The following is a 16,100-nucleotide window of genomic DNA, read 5'->3' on the forward strand; positions in this document are numbered from 1 at the left end:
TCCAGGTGACACACACGAACATCTAACACCGCTCGTATGGCACTTAGAAAATGTGTGGCCATTCGCACTATTAACATGACAACAGTAAGCAGACAGATACTGTCGTGCTTGCAGTGAAATTTGTCTAAGTGCCATCACGAGTGTTGCTTTGGTCTGTGCGCTGAAATGACAGGTGGTGTGGCCACCGACAGAAGTGTCCGTGGAGATCTGTGGAACTGGACATACCAGCTGGACAACACGTACAGCAGAACAGACATGGACTAACAACTGCTTGCTGTCATCATGTGGACATAAATAAAAACATATATCGCTGTGGCAACAGGCTGCAGTGACGGGCTGCAGCGAGCATGTATGCTGCAGTCCATGGACAGGCTGCCCCCAGGTTGAAACTGACCATCAGATCATAACACGCAGTGGGCGATTTGACTGTCACGTCACCCACATGAGCACTGTTCCACATGACGTGGTGTCAGCCCTGCAGTGCACCGGCAGGACACACGGCAGCAGATGTGGACACGATGAGACAAGCAAACTGCTTCTCATTCATGTCATTTCATTACTTTACGTCAGTGACCATGGGTCATCTACAGAGGAACAGACGGATCATAATTTTATTGCCCGCTTCATAAGAGGAATTCAATATAATGCAATGTTTTCATATGTTATGTGATTTTTTTTTTTTAAATACGTCCATGTCCTTCCTGATAGGCAGTTTCCTGCATCTTTCCCACGTGCATGATGCCAGTGCAACGGTTTGTGCTCGTCAGCCTGATATTTTGTGGTGCGCTCATGGTGGTGGTGCCCTGAGTTGTACATATTCGCACTATGTGTGAAGGGGCCCTTAAACTATAATTATATAACTACAATATGAGATTTTAATACCATTTCTTGGAATGGAATGTTGACCAGCGTGCCATTTTCACCTTTATTGTTTTTCTCAGCCTCCTCCAAAGATCTCAGACAAACAGCTGGACGAGAGAGAGCACACTGTGGAAGAGTGGAAAGGTTGGACAACATGTCATGATTTTCCACTCAGGCTGGGGTTTGAACCAACACCAACACTTCACTATCCACTTTTCTTTAGCCAGACACTAAAGGAGCCGCAGATAGCTGTCACATATTGCAGGGAGTTTAATGTTAAACAAATAGTCAAATTATTTACTTTACAAACATTCCTGAGTGTGCAACACAATTTTTATAGTCCAACATACAATAGGATTTAGTTTAGTAAGCTACGTTAGGAAAGTGGTTATAGCTTGCTACCAAAATGGCAGGTCAATGTGTCATTGTTAGCATTACTACTGTAATATGTGGGCTGGATCCCCTCCTCTTTTGTGATGTAAGCACCAAACCCATGACTTTGTTTACAATGTGTAACATCATCCAGTTCCTTCCAGAAGATGGCTGCCCGAGCTACTCATTACTGGCTGGTTCATTGAATGATGACGTCTGCCCTAGTATTTTAAATATCGCTATGGCTGATGCTATATACACATTTCACATTCCGTCTTAGACTCACTTCCCAGTTTGGGAGACCTCCTCCAAAGAGGTTGCACACAACAGACTGGTGCTACACACTTTGGATTGTGACCATCAGAGGGTGCTGCAGAAATGGTGGCACTGTTGTTGGATGACAAACGCTTCAACAAAAGCTGCAAGCATTCAAGTTGCGTTTTACGATGCATCTGGAAAGTATTCACAGCGCTTTATTTTTTTCCACATTTTGTTATTTTGCAGCGTTTTTCCAAAATGGAGTAAATTAATTTTTCCCCCTCAAAATTCTACTCACAATACCCCATAATGACAACTTGTTGAAATTTTTTGCAAATTTATTAAAAATAAAATCTAAAAAATCACGTGTCCATAAGTATTCACACCCTTTGCCCAATATTTTGTCGATGCACCTTTGGCATCAATTACAGCCTCAAGTCTTCTTAAATATGATGCCACAAGCTTGGTGCACCTATCTTTGGACAGGTTTGCCCATTCCTCTTTGCAGCACATCTCAAGCTTCATCAGGTTGGATGGGGAGCGTCGGTGCACAGCCATTTTCAGATCTCTCCAGAGATGTTCAATCAGATTCAGGTCTGGGCTCTGGCTGGGTCACTCAAGGACATTCACAGTGTTGTCCTGAAGCCATTCCTTTGATATCTTGACTGTGTGCTTAGGGTCATTGTCCTCCTGAAAGATGAACCGTCGCCCCAGTCTGAGGTCAAGAGCGCTCTGGAGCAGGTTTTCATCCAGGATGTCTCTGTACATTGCTGCATTCATCTTTCCCTCAATCCTGACTAGTCTCCCAGTTCCTGCCGCTGAAAAACATCCCCACAGCATGATGCTGCTACCGCCATGCTTCACTATAGGGATGGTGCCTGGTTTCCTCCAAATGTGACACCTGGGATTCATGCCAAAGAGTTCAATCTTTGTCTCATCAGACCAGAGAATTTTGAAGTTTGCTGAAAAGCTAATCTGCTAACAAAAAAGTTAGCTTTGCTAATTAGCGGTTAGCAGAACTGTGCCCACCACTGTCTGTATTGTTGGAATGGTCATAGCAGATGGCCACCCCATTGATTCTCATCTGATTGAGGTTACTTCCTGTGAACCAACAACAAAATGCTTCTGGAAGTTTTCCTTACCTTTATGTGCTTGCACATGAGGTGGGTAAGGTCGAGACCTTACTTGTGTATAGCACTTTATACGAGATATTATCTGTACACATGAATAAAATAGTTCCACTGAGTTGTATGACTTCAATCTCAGACAAAACCTTGTTGCAAAAATGTGCCCAAAAAGGACCAAACACTACAGCTGCCACATTTGTCCATACTGAAAGTATTATTATCATTATTTATTAGAAATTATATTCAAGGAATGCACAAACCAAAAGTATCTCAGCAAAATCCACTTGGGTAAATGATGACTGTATGGAAAGAATGTGAATTGTTTCGCCGAAGCAGTTGTGTATCTCAGCTCTAGTTTCCTGAGGGTCCATTACGCAGATTAAAATTCTTTTTTAAAGCCTGTCAGTTTGGGTTTTCCGTTAAAGGGGAACCTGATTCTGTAGAGCAGGGAGGATTTGAGATTGCAAGGAAATATCACTTTCAGTAGTGCAGCAGGATGAGCGTAACCGCTCCCCGCTGAGAATGACTTCCCTCATTTTTAGAAGGGTCACACCACTGCAGTGTTCAAATTAGAATTAGAAGCATGATGCTGTTTGACCTGTACGGTATGTTAAATGCTTTGATTGGCAGTGCATGAAACACTGGTGAATATTAGTGATTAATAAGTTGTGGCTTTTCTTCTGATTACAGAGCTAATTTATAAGGAGGTGTGTGAATGGGAAGAGTGGACAAAAAATGGAGTGATAAGAGGACAGCCACCACCTTTAGGTGAGTAATCACTCGAGGAAACTGAATTAAATCTGTTTTTATGAGTGATATTTGTCTGCGACCGTGTACTTGTTGGGCTTTTATTTTGAAGGAATGCACACAATTTTATGTTTGCTGTGCTCCTTCATAGATCCCATCAGGTAGTCACTGTATCCTGTGTTATTTCACGTGACATCCTGAAAAGTTAAGCCCACATGGAAATCTCAAAAGCTGCATTGCTTTGAATAGTCATTTTGAAGCCAATAGTCACTGGCTTCAAATGCAAGTCAGTCTCCTGAAAAATACATGTTAAAGTGTCCAACTTTACAGCAAAAATAATGGTGTTTTGGAGGTGTATTTGGAGGTCGAAATTTCCCAGTTACACCCTCAAGAAGACTCAGAATTCCAGCTTGTCATCTTGGTCAAACCCCACATACACCAAGTTCACAATCCAAGATGGCTGATTATAGCAGCAACAATAGTGAAAGCCATAGTTGTTACTGTTTTTTTTTGTTTTTTTTTAGCATTATTGTCTTTTTTGTGTCACATTTAATAAATCATGCACACAGTCCTATTGCTGTCTGGAGACATATTACTGTTGTATTTTTATGCTTAATATACCATGTAATGTTTTGTTTATCAGCCCAGTAGATGTCGCTAACAACGACTGGCTACACCGTGCTACAAAATGAGCAGTAAATTAAAACACTAATGTAACTTCTGCAACATTTGTTCTCTTCCATAAGGTATCTTTGGTGGGCCACATACTTTGTAACACTCTATACTCCAAAATCTCAGAGGTGTCCATCTTATTACCTACTGTATGAAAAATGGAATGCATTTGCATCAGTTATAAACCCCTTTTCATTTGCGACTTACGACTTCCGAGTTGAATGGAACATGTTTACAGCCTGGAAAAAAACACAGTTTTAGTTGCTACAGTGCATTTCCACATTTAAGCTAATTTAAACTGTTGTGAAAACAGTTTAATGGACATGATTGCTTTGTGTGACCGCTTTGTGCCGGATCCAGGAGCCGCTAGCGGTGGTCACAAGTCGGTGTTAACTTGACTGTGTTTGTCTTTTCTGGCATTGTATTACTTATATCTAAATTAATAAGGACTTCCTGTGTGGTTAACTGTAGGAACAAACTTTAGGAGTTAGCAGACCAGTATTTTTGACAAGTGAAATTTTAGTATTATTTGTGTGCTAGCACTAATTAGCAGGTATTGATAGCATGGTGACATTAACGACAGTGATATTACCACTATTACTTTTTTATATATATGTACGCATCTAAGCCACCGGTTTATAAGATCCACCCCCAGTCTGCAAAAAAAAAAAGAAAAAAAAAAAGAAGAAGTGATAAACACCTGAAGTTCTGTTATCTTTGTTACCTGCCCTGTTAAAGCCCCGGTCACACGGCACTAACAAAGGACACCGAAGCCAAAACGAAACAAGAAATCTGGAGCTACGTTGACTTTTGGAGACATCGTTTAACCGTCGTCCAACTTCATTTCTGTAGCCGACGCTTTGTCAGAATTTTCAAACTCTTGGAAAATGTGAACGAATCCCAGTGACAACCTCAATTTGTCCGTAATCCGTTTTGCTTTCTGTCTTGACGGTTCCTTATCGTTTGCGTTGGTCCCGTACCATCAGCGTTCCGTTTGATTGTCGTCCAACCTCCCAAGTCCGACGTCTTGCACGAACATTGACGATATCTGAACGGATCAATAACTAAAGATCCGATGAGCTGAATGTGACTCATCCATGTGTGGGATGAAAAGCAACGTTTTCATACAGAAGCAATAGTGGCAAGAACATTTGATCAACTACTTTAACTATTTACGCACGTTGCAGCCACCTCTGGCTGCAACGCACACGGTGACAAACCTGTTGTCAAGACAATTAGCTCTCGTAGCTGCAAAGCATTAAAGTCGCCGTTCGCTTTGTTTTTCTTTTGTTATTTTTGGTTTTGTTTCGGTCTTTTATGCGCTCTGCACTCGCAGGCTTTTTGGTGATGGGAGACATACCAGCTCGTTTATCCACTTTTTCTCACTGATTTGTCACTTTTTTCCTTTGTTCAGCGATCACCATGTGACCGGGCCTTTGGCTATAGCTAGTTTTGTATTATTGAGACAGGTAGGGGTGTTAGGGGTTCTATCGTCCTGATCATACCAGTCTCGCCCACACAAACAAGAGGTAGGTGGGGTCAGGCAGTGCCACTTTGGCAACATTTAGAGCCGCCCCATTTGAGGTTTAAACCCGCTCTTCGGAAAACCTTGTGGGTGTTACGGAGGATATGTTCAATATATGTGCAGTCATTGGTATTTCAATGAAACCTTTGTGTTGTGTTTTTTTCGCAGCACAGGTGCAGCAGTGATCGACAGCCCCCCTCAGCCCGCATCCAACTCCTCTTCCTCGTCTTCAGCCAATGATGTGTCGTCCATGTCCACAGAGCCCACTGACACGAGCAGCGAACCCACCATGACCTCCGAAACAGACAGCAGCCTGGACAGCCACACCTCTCTGGGTGCACTGGCCTGCTGCAGATAACGCGCATACACACAAACACATGACCCTTCCCACGTTTGAGCACCTACCACAGCGCGACGACACGGAGGGTCGCGCCAACCGAACTTCTCACATTAGTTAGTAGAGCTGTGCATTTAATGTACAGTTTGTATTTATTCCCCCTCCAATATTGCTCTAAATGATTGTGTTTTGAAATTGTATCATTATGACTGTATTTTTGCTGCAAAGAAAGAATTATGGTTTGATGTGAATCTGTGATGTATGTATGTGACAGAGTGTGCAGTTTTTACTGGTACACATTGGAATAGTATACTGTTTAGCATTGCAAAATTATGTTTAGTATATTTTTGGACTGTTCATTTTGAATTTTTGTATTGTTTTATTTTTTTGGGCCATTTGAAGTAATCTGCACTCTATTTTACTCAATAGGTAGTAATATTTAAAGGGGACTTTTGATATTTTTCAACCTGGACTGTATTATTAGATGTTTTGGGCCTAATTATTTCACTCAAGGCACACATGAAATTAATTTGTGCAATATGGATTTATAATGCAAGCACCATGGGATAACTGATGATATAATGTAATGGCATGGGGCAAGTGAAAAATACTCAGAGTAAACTGCTTCTTGTCACCACTGAAGAGGCAAAAATGTCAACAGAAGTGTGTAGTAGCATGGAAGTAAATGTGTGCATGCCTACCTCACTAAATGTAAAACTTTTTAAGCCACTAGTCCACTCTGTGCTGCATAATTCCAGTCAGGCATTAGAAGTTGACAGCCGATGACAGACTCATTCTGAGAGTCAGACTTTTCATCTGCATTCAACCGGGAATCACTCATCACAGCGCCACCTCATGGACTGGAGGCTAACGTAAACAGCTAACTAAATCAGTCATTTTAAATACAAGTAAGTTTCTTTGCATTTAGTGAGGTAAACATGCACACATTACCTTCCACGTAGATCCTCTCCATGCTGCCACACACCTCTAACATTTTACCTGTTCGGTGGAGACAAGAATCAGTTTACGTTTTGTTTTTTGTTTTTTTTTAGTTGCCCCGAGCCATTACATGATGTAGCCAGCTACCTCATGATGGTGTTTATGTTCTAAATCAGCATTCATAAATTAATTTAATATTTGCTGTGTGTGGAAAAAAATGAACCCCAAACATGCAAAAATATAGAATAGGTAAAAAAAAAGTTGAACTTCTCCGTTAATGTTGAAACTGAATGGATTTTTTCTATTTAAACATTTATTTCTTCTTAGTATTATGTCATAGTCGATTGTGTGCCTCGTGTGCACCTCTACTTCTTTTGCCATAATACTAAACAGCTTTTTTTATTGTTGCTGTAACATACTGTAAAGATGAATGCATTTTAACTGTGTAATGTGTAATTATTTCTCTGTTGGGTGAGGAAGAACAGGGTGAATGCAAGTGAACAGAAAAAAGAAAGCGCAGTTACCAGCTGATGACGGGCGTTCCACTGGCCAGAACGAATTCTGCGTTTTAGGGACTCCCACCGGAGACAAAGTCTAAATTTGTCACTTTACTGTTTTGGCAGGTTCTTTCAGACTTTTTTATTCAAAGCTGTCTGAGTTCAGATGATTTTGTTTAAGTGCCCTTACTCAGTTCAGTGATTGTGTTATGATTTTTTTTTTTAGTCCTTTTCGTTGCAGAATCTCATCGGTTGGCAGTGTGTCTTTCTGAGTTCTAGGTTCTACCTCACACGTGCACACACTCACACAGGTTTTCCACCGTACAGTCTGTATATCATGGCAAACTCCGCTCGAAAGAAATGCAAAAAGATTTATTTTTTTGTCAGTATTTTTGTTATTTATTTATTTATTTCAAGCTAAGAGGCATCTGTTGTATTTAATGTACATTTCATTGAAAAGTACGATTTATATGCATTTCACTTTTTTTATTATTATTATTTTCTCTGTTTTTACTGCAGCACACAGTTTATAGGTTAGTATAGTCCGTGACTGATGTGTACATTTAACTGTAGATGTATGTGTGTTTCCTTAGAGTCAAGAAACGTGCTGCCATGGTAAGTTTTGGATGTATGTGATGGCTTAAATTCCCAATGTGTCCCTTTGCCCTTATCGTGGTCGGACACACCTCGTGACTGTGGCCAGGCAGCGTCAGCTCCCAGAATGCACTTTGGGGACCGGGACGTATGTCCTGACCCTTCCTGGGCTGGGTTTGAACAGGCTGATGTGGCTTTCAGTGACTTTTCCTCTTCTCCATTTTCTCAAAATAGAAAAGCTAGAATAGCCAATGCATGAGTTTTCTGGTTTTAGTGCAGGTACACGTAGAGGAAAGAGAAGAAAAGCCAGTTGGCACGACCGGGATGGGACGTTTTGTGATGGTTTGGCCAGTTGTGTGAATCTTTAGCCTTTGGATCTGAAATTCTCTCACTAACAGACCAACTATCAGAAATAGAAACTGTGTAAGTGAAACTCGAGCAAATAAAAAAAAAAAAAAAACCCTGAATTTTAATGTTTGATTTTTCTTCTGTTTATTTTCTTTTAAATTGTTAAATATCTATTTCAAAATGAACAGGATGTACGGAGTGATCCATGCAATAAATGGTCACTTACACTATTGAATATATACAATAAGAGGCGCTTGGTTCAGAGGAGTCTGGCTTTGGCACTGGTCAGTGTAGGCACGAGACAACAGCCTTGGTTGAAAGGAGTACTGTTAAGGAAGTAGTACTGCTCGAGAGGTATTTGGTCGTCAAAGCTTTGGGTCTGGCAGGTCTTTCCAGTAACTAAGCACCTCCTCTGAGAGACCACATGAAGGCAGGCTGATCTGGTCTAGTTGGTCTGAGTTGTCCCTGTGGTTAGATCTCCCAGTGTTTTGAAGAACTCCTCCATCTCCTTCTGGAGGAGAACGTTGCGGTTCTCTGCAGCTTGATGCGCCCTTTCTGAGTTCCTGAGTCGGATCTCCAGCATGTAGAATTTCTTCTTCTCCTGGTCGAGCTCCTCCTCAAGCCGGGCTACTTGGGACTGGTATTTAGAACAGGACTCCTCCAACCTTGAAGAAGGAGAAACATTATTAGTAACAACTTGATGAGATAAAACTTTTTTTTGTGATTCCTTCTTACTTGCGAATGCGGGTTTCATAGGTCATTCTCTGTTTCTTCAGCTCTTGCTTGAGTTCCGTGACCTGGTTGGTGAGACCGTTGTTTTTCCCTGATCCTTGCCCTGTGTCGTGATTCTCAGGGCTGTTCGTGCTGTGATATTGCTGAGTATTTGCACCGGTCTTTGCTTCTGTGGGTTTCTCTTGCTTCTGGCTTGATTTTAATGTCTTATCGCTTCCATCTGCCAGCGAGATCTCAAAAGAGGTCCACATGGAAGACGTGTCAGCAGGCAAGCTCAGACTAGAGGGGGCGACGTTGTCATAAGCAGATAGTCTGTGAGATGGATGGAGGGTTCTGTGGGAGTGCGACATGCTTGTTTGGGCAGAGTCTTCATTGCAGCCTCGGTGTGAGTCCTTGAGTGAACCTGTGCTGTCTTTTAGTTGCTCACCAGATGAGGTGGTGCGTCTGTGAACTCGGAGGGACGACAGACCGTTCATTAGCCAGTTGCTTCCGCCAGCTGCAGACACATCTCCTGCTGATCCCCCCATTTTTGCCCTCGGCCCCCCAGACGCTGTGCTGCGGTTGAGGGAGCCCTTCCAGGAAGGCGGGGCATTGGATTGTTTAGTGGGACTAAGGGCTACTTCACTCCCACATTTTATCTCCATTTTTCCATCTGCTTTTTCATCAATTTTCTCTTCCATCTTGCCCGTTTCTTCAATAAGATCATTCGATGTTGTTACAGGGTTCGGTACAGTCAGCTTGCTGTCTGTAGAAGGTACAGGACTCTGGAGTTCATCTTTAATGGTTTTAGATCCACCGTTTGCATCAGATTTAGGGTCGCTCTCTTCACGTGAAACCCACTCCACTTGGTAGCGTTGGATGGGATTCTGCTGGAGCTGTGGGGAGCTCGTGTTCTCCGTTTCACCAGGTTCCTCTAAATGGTAGAAGCGTGAGTGATCGCTGATCAGCACAGTCATTAGGTGCTGCACCTGTGAGCTTCCTGTTGTGAAGACAACATACACATTGAAAATATTTATGGTAAATACATATTTGTAACATATTTTCAACTCTAATCATATTACAATGTTAGTAATCAAGCTTCCGAGTGTGCTACTCATTGATAACCGCTTTGCTTGTGAGAAATGGTATTTCTACAGCACTTTTCCATCTGCTGCAGATGCTCAAATCACTTTATAATCCTCACTCCTTCATAGTCACACAGTGATGTCAGTGTGCTGCCATGTAAAGCTGCACAATTTGGGAATTGAGGACCTGGCCCAGAGATGTTAGTGATATTCCTGTCTCATGGGAATCAAACTGAGGATCCTCTGGGCACAAGTCCAACCACCATCTTAACCTCTCAACCACCACCACTTTCCTAAAAACTTTTTGTGGTAAAAGAGTGAATGAGGGTGAACCGGACAGCCATCCAAGGAGTTACAAAAATTCACCAGATGCTCAGAATAACAACAAAATAATGTTCACAATGTATGTTTTAAATTATCAGCACAGTGGTACAACAACATCTGAAGAAATATGGCCAGCTAGGTGCTTATTTATTTATTTTAAAACAATTTAAATCCACCCTGCACCACTCTTAGATGTTTTTCACCACTGATGTCACAGATTTCGCATTGCAAGTCCTTTCATTAAAGAAAAAAAAAAAGAAAACTGTATATTGTCTATGCAGCATAGCAAACAATACCATACAAACAAAATCAGGTGATATAAATAAGAAAGATACAACATGAAAAAGGTTGCAATCCTCTATGGCAGCTATTCTTGAAATCTGAAAATGCCTCACGACACACCTGTAGTACCCTAATGACCCACCAGGAGGCCACAGCCCACACTTTTGGACTGACTGCTCTATGGTGAGCCAGTAACTTGATCACAATTTGAAAAAAAGAAAAAAAAAATCAGCTAACCTGCAACCTTTTCCCACCAAAATTTATTGAGCAGAGAAAAATAAAAGTGGACGTTGAATCTTTAGTGAAAATTTACAGCAAAAGCATCAGCAGTGGGTAAAGCATCCTGACAGAAATACCACAATATCACCTGCAATATACACTGTAGGTAAGTAGAACATGCAGGAAAGCATATACTCTGTACAAATAGTAAAGTTTGGACAAACACAGTTTGCGTTCCATTACACTGCAGGTGCCCCACTCATGTCCATGTATTTCCATTTCAGCAATGTGTAGAAAAAAGGGGTTTCTTTCTGTCAATGCAGTTGTCTAAGGAGAGTATAAAACACTCTGAGGCCTAATTGTTTAAGTCCTCTCTAGGCCCTGAAACCTGGTGCCAGCTAGCTACCTGCTCTACAGGCAGCTTGATGGCTGATCTGAGGCTTAATCACAAACAATATTGTAATATGAGTGTTTTGACACCTACCCTCCATCATGGAAACTGGATCCTCAACTCTCGGTCGAAGGATATTGGGTCCAAACACAGTGGCCAGGTTTTGAACACTCATCTTATTCTCATTGGAGTGTGACTGAACCTCATCCAGAAACCTAATGGTGTGGGAACCGAACAACATTTTCAGTAGAAATCGGAGCTATCATTCAAGCAGATGAAAAGGAAGAATGAGTCATAACTGTGGAATTTTGTTAGTGGGCTCAGCTGATGATATTTTTAGAGATGCAGAAAGGCTGTAATTATATATTGCCAAGCAGTGATGTCACTTTGAATAAAGTAAGCATATTGGTGAAGTACTGTTATACAGGGTGACCCCCCCCCCCAAAAAAAAAAAAACAGAACCCTTAATAAAAATTATAATAAATCCTACAAAAGTGTAGAAAAGGTCCTGCTCCTTCCCAAGTGCAGCACCAGCTGACTGAAAAACTCGTTTGTCCCTCAGGCCATCAGACTGTACAACTCCTCACCCGGGGGGGTAACAGGAAGACACAGGACAGGAAGGAGATGAACAGTAGTAGCCAAGCCAGTAGCGAACAGAATTTCTGGTATTTTTATATTTATATTTGCAAATTGTTTTTTTACTTTCACTTTTGATACTCTGGGTGCTTCTTACCCTGTGTGCTGCTATACAATGCTGCCGGAACCTCAATTTCCCTGAGGGAGTCTTCCCAAGGGATTGATAAAGTTCTTTCTAATCTAATCTAATCTCAATATCTTGAAATTTGCTAGATTTAAACTTCAGTCTGTGTACGATCATTCCCCAAGGTTTCAGTTATCTTGGCCACTTTGCATAAAAGTCATGTTCTTTCAAAATTATGCTCCAAATGTTATATGATTTGTTGGGGAAATAGGCCTCCAGGCAAAATGGCCTTTCTTTGTCTGACCAAGACATGTTGTGGAAGACGATTGGAACAATAGTCTTGGTTGACCAAGACATTTTGGGGAAGACATTTTGCTTGGAGGTCTGTTTTGCCAACAAATCATTCCATTTGGAGTGTAATTCTGAAAGAACATGACTTTTATGCAAAGCAATCAAGATAACTGAAACTTTTGGAAACAATCATACACAGACTGAAGTTTAAATCCCGCAAATTTCAAGACATTTGCTAGACCTTTGTAGGATTTATTATAATTTTTATGGGTTCTGTTTTTTTTGTTTTTTTGGGGGGGGGGGGGGGGGTCATAATAGAGATCAGCAGAAGTGAGAACACAGTTTAGTTACCTGCAGATGTATTTAAGGAGGTTGTAGTTGACCTGAGGAAGAGCTTTCACCTGCTTGCCGAGCTCCATGATGCCCTTAGAAATGAAAAAGCATGTGATATTTCTACAGGCACAGATTGTGGATTGTAGTGACAGCATCGAAAACACACGGCAGACACGTACCATTTCTTTGTCCTTTGTGAGCAGCTGAGCACAAGAGAGAAATTGTGTGTATTTGGAGAAAGGGATGACAGGCTCAGGCAGCTCCCGTATGTACAGCTTTAATAGTGACGCCACCGTGTGGACATCTGTGCTACTGTAGGAAACAGTGAGCAGACATTACAAACTGTACATTTATGGCACCAAATGTTTTATATCATGTTCCGTCTCACTCACCTGTCAAACACTGGCTTGTCACCACGGTCAAATGCATCCTGCAACTCTCGAACATAATTGGTCTGTCCGGGGGCCCTAAAAAGGCCCTCTTCCTCGAGCCCCAGCTCACGTATGAAACACACACACTGGTCCACCAGCAGAGGGACGGGTCGCTGGGGGCCACACTGGCCCTCATACAGCATCGTCTCCTCCAGATGCTGCCCAAAAATCCCTGGTGGGGGAGCACAGTAGGTGCCAGATGAACATTCAGTTAGAAATCACATAATATTTTATAATGTTAATTCAATGGTTCAATCCTATCTCTCTTTCTGGACAATTACTGTCATCACCTACACTGTCTCAGTCCACTCACCTATAAAGGAGCACCAGCCTTGGCTAGGGAAGTAATCTGTGATGGACTGGCATCTCGTACAGGGGGGACTCTTACCTGCTTTACACTATGTTATGCAGGAATAAGCAGTTTCATAGTTTTTTAAAGTACTCTTCAAAACCTCTTCCTTTCATGAGTTGTCTCAATGTCCCCATGAGTTTGTGTCTGACTTAAATCTTTCATTACATTATTACCCAAAACAGCTATAAAAAGGTATACTTTTTGATTTAAAAAATTATGCGATGATTTAAAAAAAAAAATCCATATGTGACTTATTTCCTATTTCATTAAAGAAACGAATGAATAATCAAGCTACAAACTTCATTTTTAAATAATAATAATAATAATAATAATAATAACAAAAACAATCATAATAATTTTGTGGTCCAGTATATCAAAACACAAAGGCAGTTGCAAATGATCACTCAATTAAAAAAAAAAAATCTTCTAAATGTAAGACACAGTCTAAAAAGAAAGAACTGGGTTGTGAGCAGAAATAAAAACATGCATGTTAGATGCCACAGTATTTTGATAATATTTTTGGTCAGTAGATACAATAATAAAATTAAAAATCAGTGGGTCAATAAAAAGTCAAAACTGAAATGCCAAAACATTCCTATTTAACCAACGAAAATCAATTTTACAAATCACAAACTTACAAACCTCATTTTCAAATTAAATAAGCAAATAAATAATAATAATTTATTGTCCACTATATGACAGCACAAAGGCAGTTGCCAATGATCACTTTGCACACAAACACACAAAAATAATTCTTCTGATTCTGAAGAGACCAACTAAAAGGTTAAAAGCCAAATATTTTACTCATATTTATTCATGTTCATAAATGTAGTGAGTAAATTTTAATTAAAAATTTTTTAGGCATGGCAGCATGGTGGCTTAGTAGTTAGCAATGTTGCCTCGCCACTGCCAAAGTGTGGTTGCTCAGGGGGCTTGGTAATGTTACACCTTACCCATGTGAAGCACTTTGAGGCAGCTCTTTGGTGCTACATAAATACATTGAATTGAACTGAATTAATGCGCCCAAGTGTTTGCACAGTACCAGTTGTTTCTAAATATACATCTTGAACAACTTTAAGTGATTTCTACAGGTCTTAGACATGTTTGATTAACATCAACATTTTGCAAACACTGTTAAACCGAACACTCCATTTTAATACAATAATTAAGTTAATGTAACTCAAACTTTGAAAAAAGTTATAGTCACTCATTTCCATTAAGTAAACTAACTCAAAAATTAATTGTTGAATTGTTGTCATAACAACTCAGTTCCTTTAAGTGCATTTAAAGTTTTGGGGCATTTAAGTGTTGGTGATGTATTTCCGGTGCATTCCATTCACTCATTTTAATTGAGTTTATGTAGCGGAGGCCAGCAGGTGTCACTGTGCATATGTAGTTAGTAAACCTCACTCCCAACAGCTCAAAAGAATTCTCTGGTCACAAAGCCAGAGCCCTGGGTTTTAGCCTTCTGGTTAGAGAGTCCGACTTCCATGCCGAGGATCATGAGTTCGTGTCCCGAGGGGAGCAAATGGGTGGAGTCATAACAAGACAACACAGTCAACAAGTAAACCAAAGAAAGCATCAAAAAATGTAATCCAAAATGTAATGCAAATTTTTTTAGGCAGAAATTTATGTCACTTTTTTAATTGGAAAACATAAACTAGATTTACATAAGTTTAATTAACTATAAATTGTTAAGTTACTAAAACGTTAACAATTAAATTTGTGAAAATTATTTTATTTAAGTTGCCAAACTCAAATGGTTTAAGGCAATCCATCCATCCATCCATCCATCCATCCATCCATCCATCCATCCATCCATCCATCCATCCATTTTCTTCCGCTTTATCCGGAGACGGGTCGCAGGGGCAGCAGTTCAAGCAAAGCCGCCCAGACCTCCCGATCTACACACACCTCTTACAGCTCCTCCGGGGGAACCCCAAGGCGTTCCAAAGCCAGCCAAGAGATGTAGTCCCTCCAGCATGTCCTGGGTCTTCCCCGGGGCCTCCTCCCAGTGGGACGTGCCCGGAACACCTCTCCAGCGAGGCGTCCAGGGGGCATCCGGAAAAGATGCCCGAGCCACCTCAACTGACTCCTTTCAACGTGGAGGAGCAGCGGCTCGACTCCGAGCTCCTCCCGAGTGACCGAGCTCCTCACCCTATCTCTAAGGGAGTGCCCAGCCACCCTGCGGAGGAAACTCATCTCGGCCGCTTGCACTCGCGATCTCGTTCTTTCGGTCATGAGCCAAATCTCATGACCATAGGTGAGGATCGGAACGTAGATCGATCGGTAAATCGAGAGCTTTGCCCCCCTACTCAGCTCTCTCTTCACCACGACGGTCCAATACAGCGACCGCATCACTGCAGATGCTGCACCGATCCGTCTATCGATCTCACGCTCCATCCGTCCCTCACTCGTGAACAAGACCCCAAGATACTTAAACTCCTCCACTTGAGGCGAGGACACTCCACCGACCTGAAGAGGGCAAAGCACCTTTTTCCAGTCGAGAACCATGGCCTCAGATTTGGAGGTGCTGATTTTCATCCCGGATGCTTCACACTCGGCTGCAAACCGGCCCAGTGCACGCTGAAGGTCCTGATTTGACGAAGCCAACAGAACCACATCGTCCGCAAACAACAGAGATGAGATTCTGTGGTTCCCAAACCAGACCCCCTCTACACCCTGGCTGTGCCTAGAAATTCTG

The 16,100-nt window shown here is 41.6% G+C and overlaps 2 protein-coding genes across 5 annotated transcripts in view; one reads left to right on the forward strand and one right to left on the reverse strand.

Moving 5' to 3' along the window:
• The window catches only part of mapk8a (mitogen-activated protein kinase 8a), a 31,428-nt gene extending 23,900 nt beyond the window's left edge, over nucleotides 1-7,528 (forward strand). For 2 of the 3 annotated variants that reach the window (XM_034185183.1, XM_034185182.1), the window contains exons 10-12: nucleotides 942-1,005; nucleotides 3,309-3,386; nucleotides 5,736-7,528. In XM_034185183.1, the coding sequence (XP_034041074.1) occupies nucleotides 942-1,005; nucleotides 3,309-3,386; nucleotides 5,736-5,920 (327 nt within the window). In that variant the 3' untranslated portion in view covers nucleotides 5,921-7,528. Of the gene's footprint in view, nucleotides 1-941; nucleotides 1,006-3,308; nucleotides 3,387-5,730 lie in introns of all 3 variants that reach the window. The other variant, XM_034185184.1, reaches the window with a different exon arrangement.
• A 1,109-nt stretch (nucleotides 7,529-8,637) lies between these two features.
• Nucleotides 8,638-16,100, reverse strand: part of arhgap22 (Rho GTPase activating protein 22) — a 33,213-nt gene continuing 25,750 nt past the window's right edge. For both annotated transcript variants that reach the window (XM_034185181.1, XM_034185180.1), the window contains exons 5-10: nucleotides 13,006-13,216; nucleotides 12,793-12,925; nucleotides 12,632-12,705; nucleotides 11,383-11,504; nucleotides 9,013-9,988; nucleotides 8,638-8,942 (exon numbers count right to left, since the gene is read on the reverse strand). In XM_034185181.1, coding sequence (XP_034041072.1) covers nucleotides 8,723-8,942; nucleotides 9,013-9,988; nucleotides 11,383-11,504; nucleotides 12,632-12,705; nucleotides 12,793-12,925; nucleotides 13,006-13,216 — 1,736 coding nt within the window. In that variant the 3' untranslated portion in view covers nucleotides 8,638-8,722. The remainder of the gene's footprint in view (nucleotides 8,943-9,012; nucleotides 9,989-11,382; nucleotides 11,505-12,631; nucleotides 12,706-12,792; nucleotides 12,926-13,005; nucleotides 13,217-16,100) is intronic.

Source organism: Thalassophryne amazonica, chromosome 13 (genome assembly GCF_902500255.1).
Source record: "Thalassophryne amazonica chromosome 13, fThaAma1.1, whole genome shotgun sequence".
NCBI lineage: Eukaryota > Metazoa > Chordata > Actinopteri > Batrachoidiformes > Batrachoididae > Thalassophryne > Thalassophryne amazonica.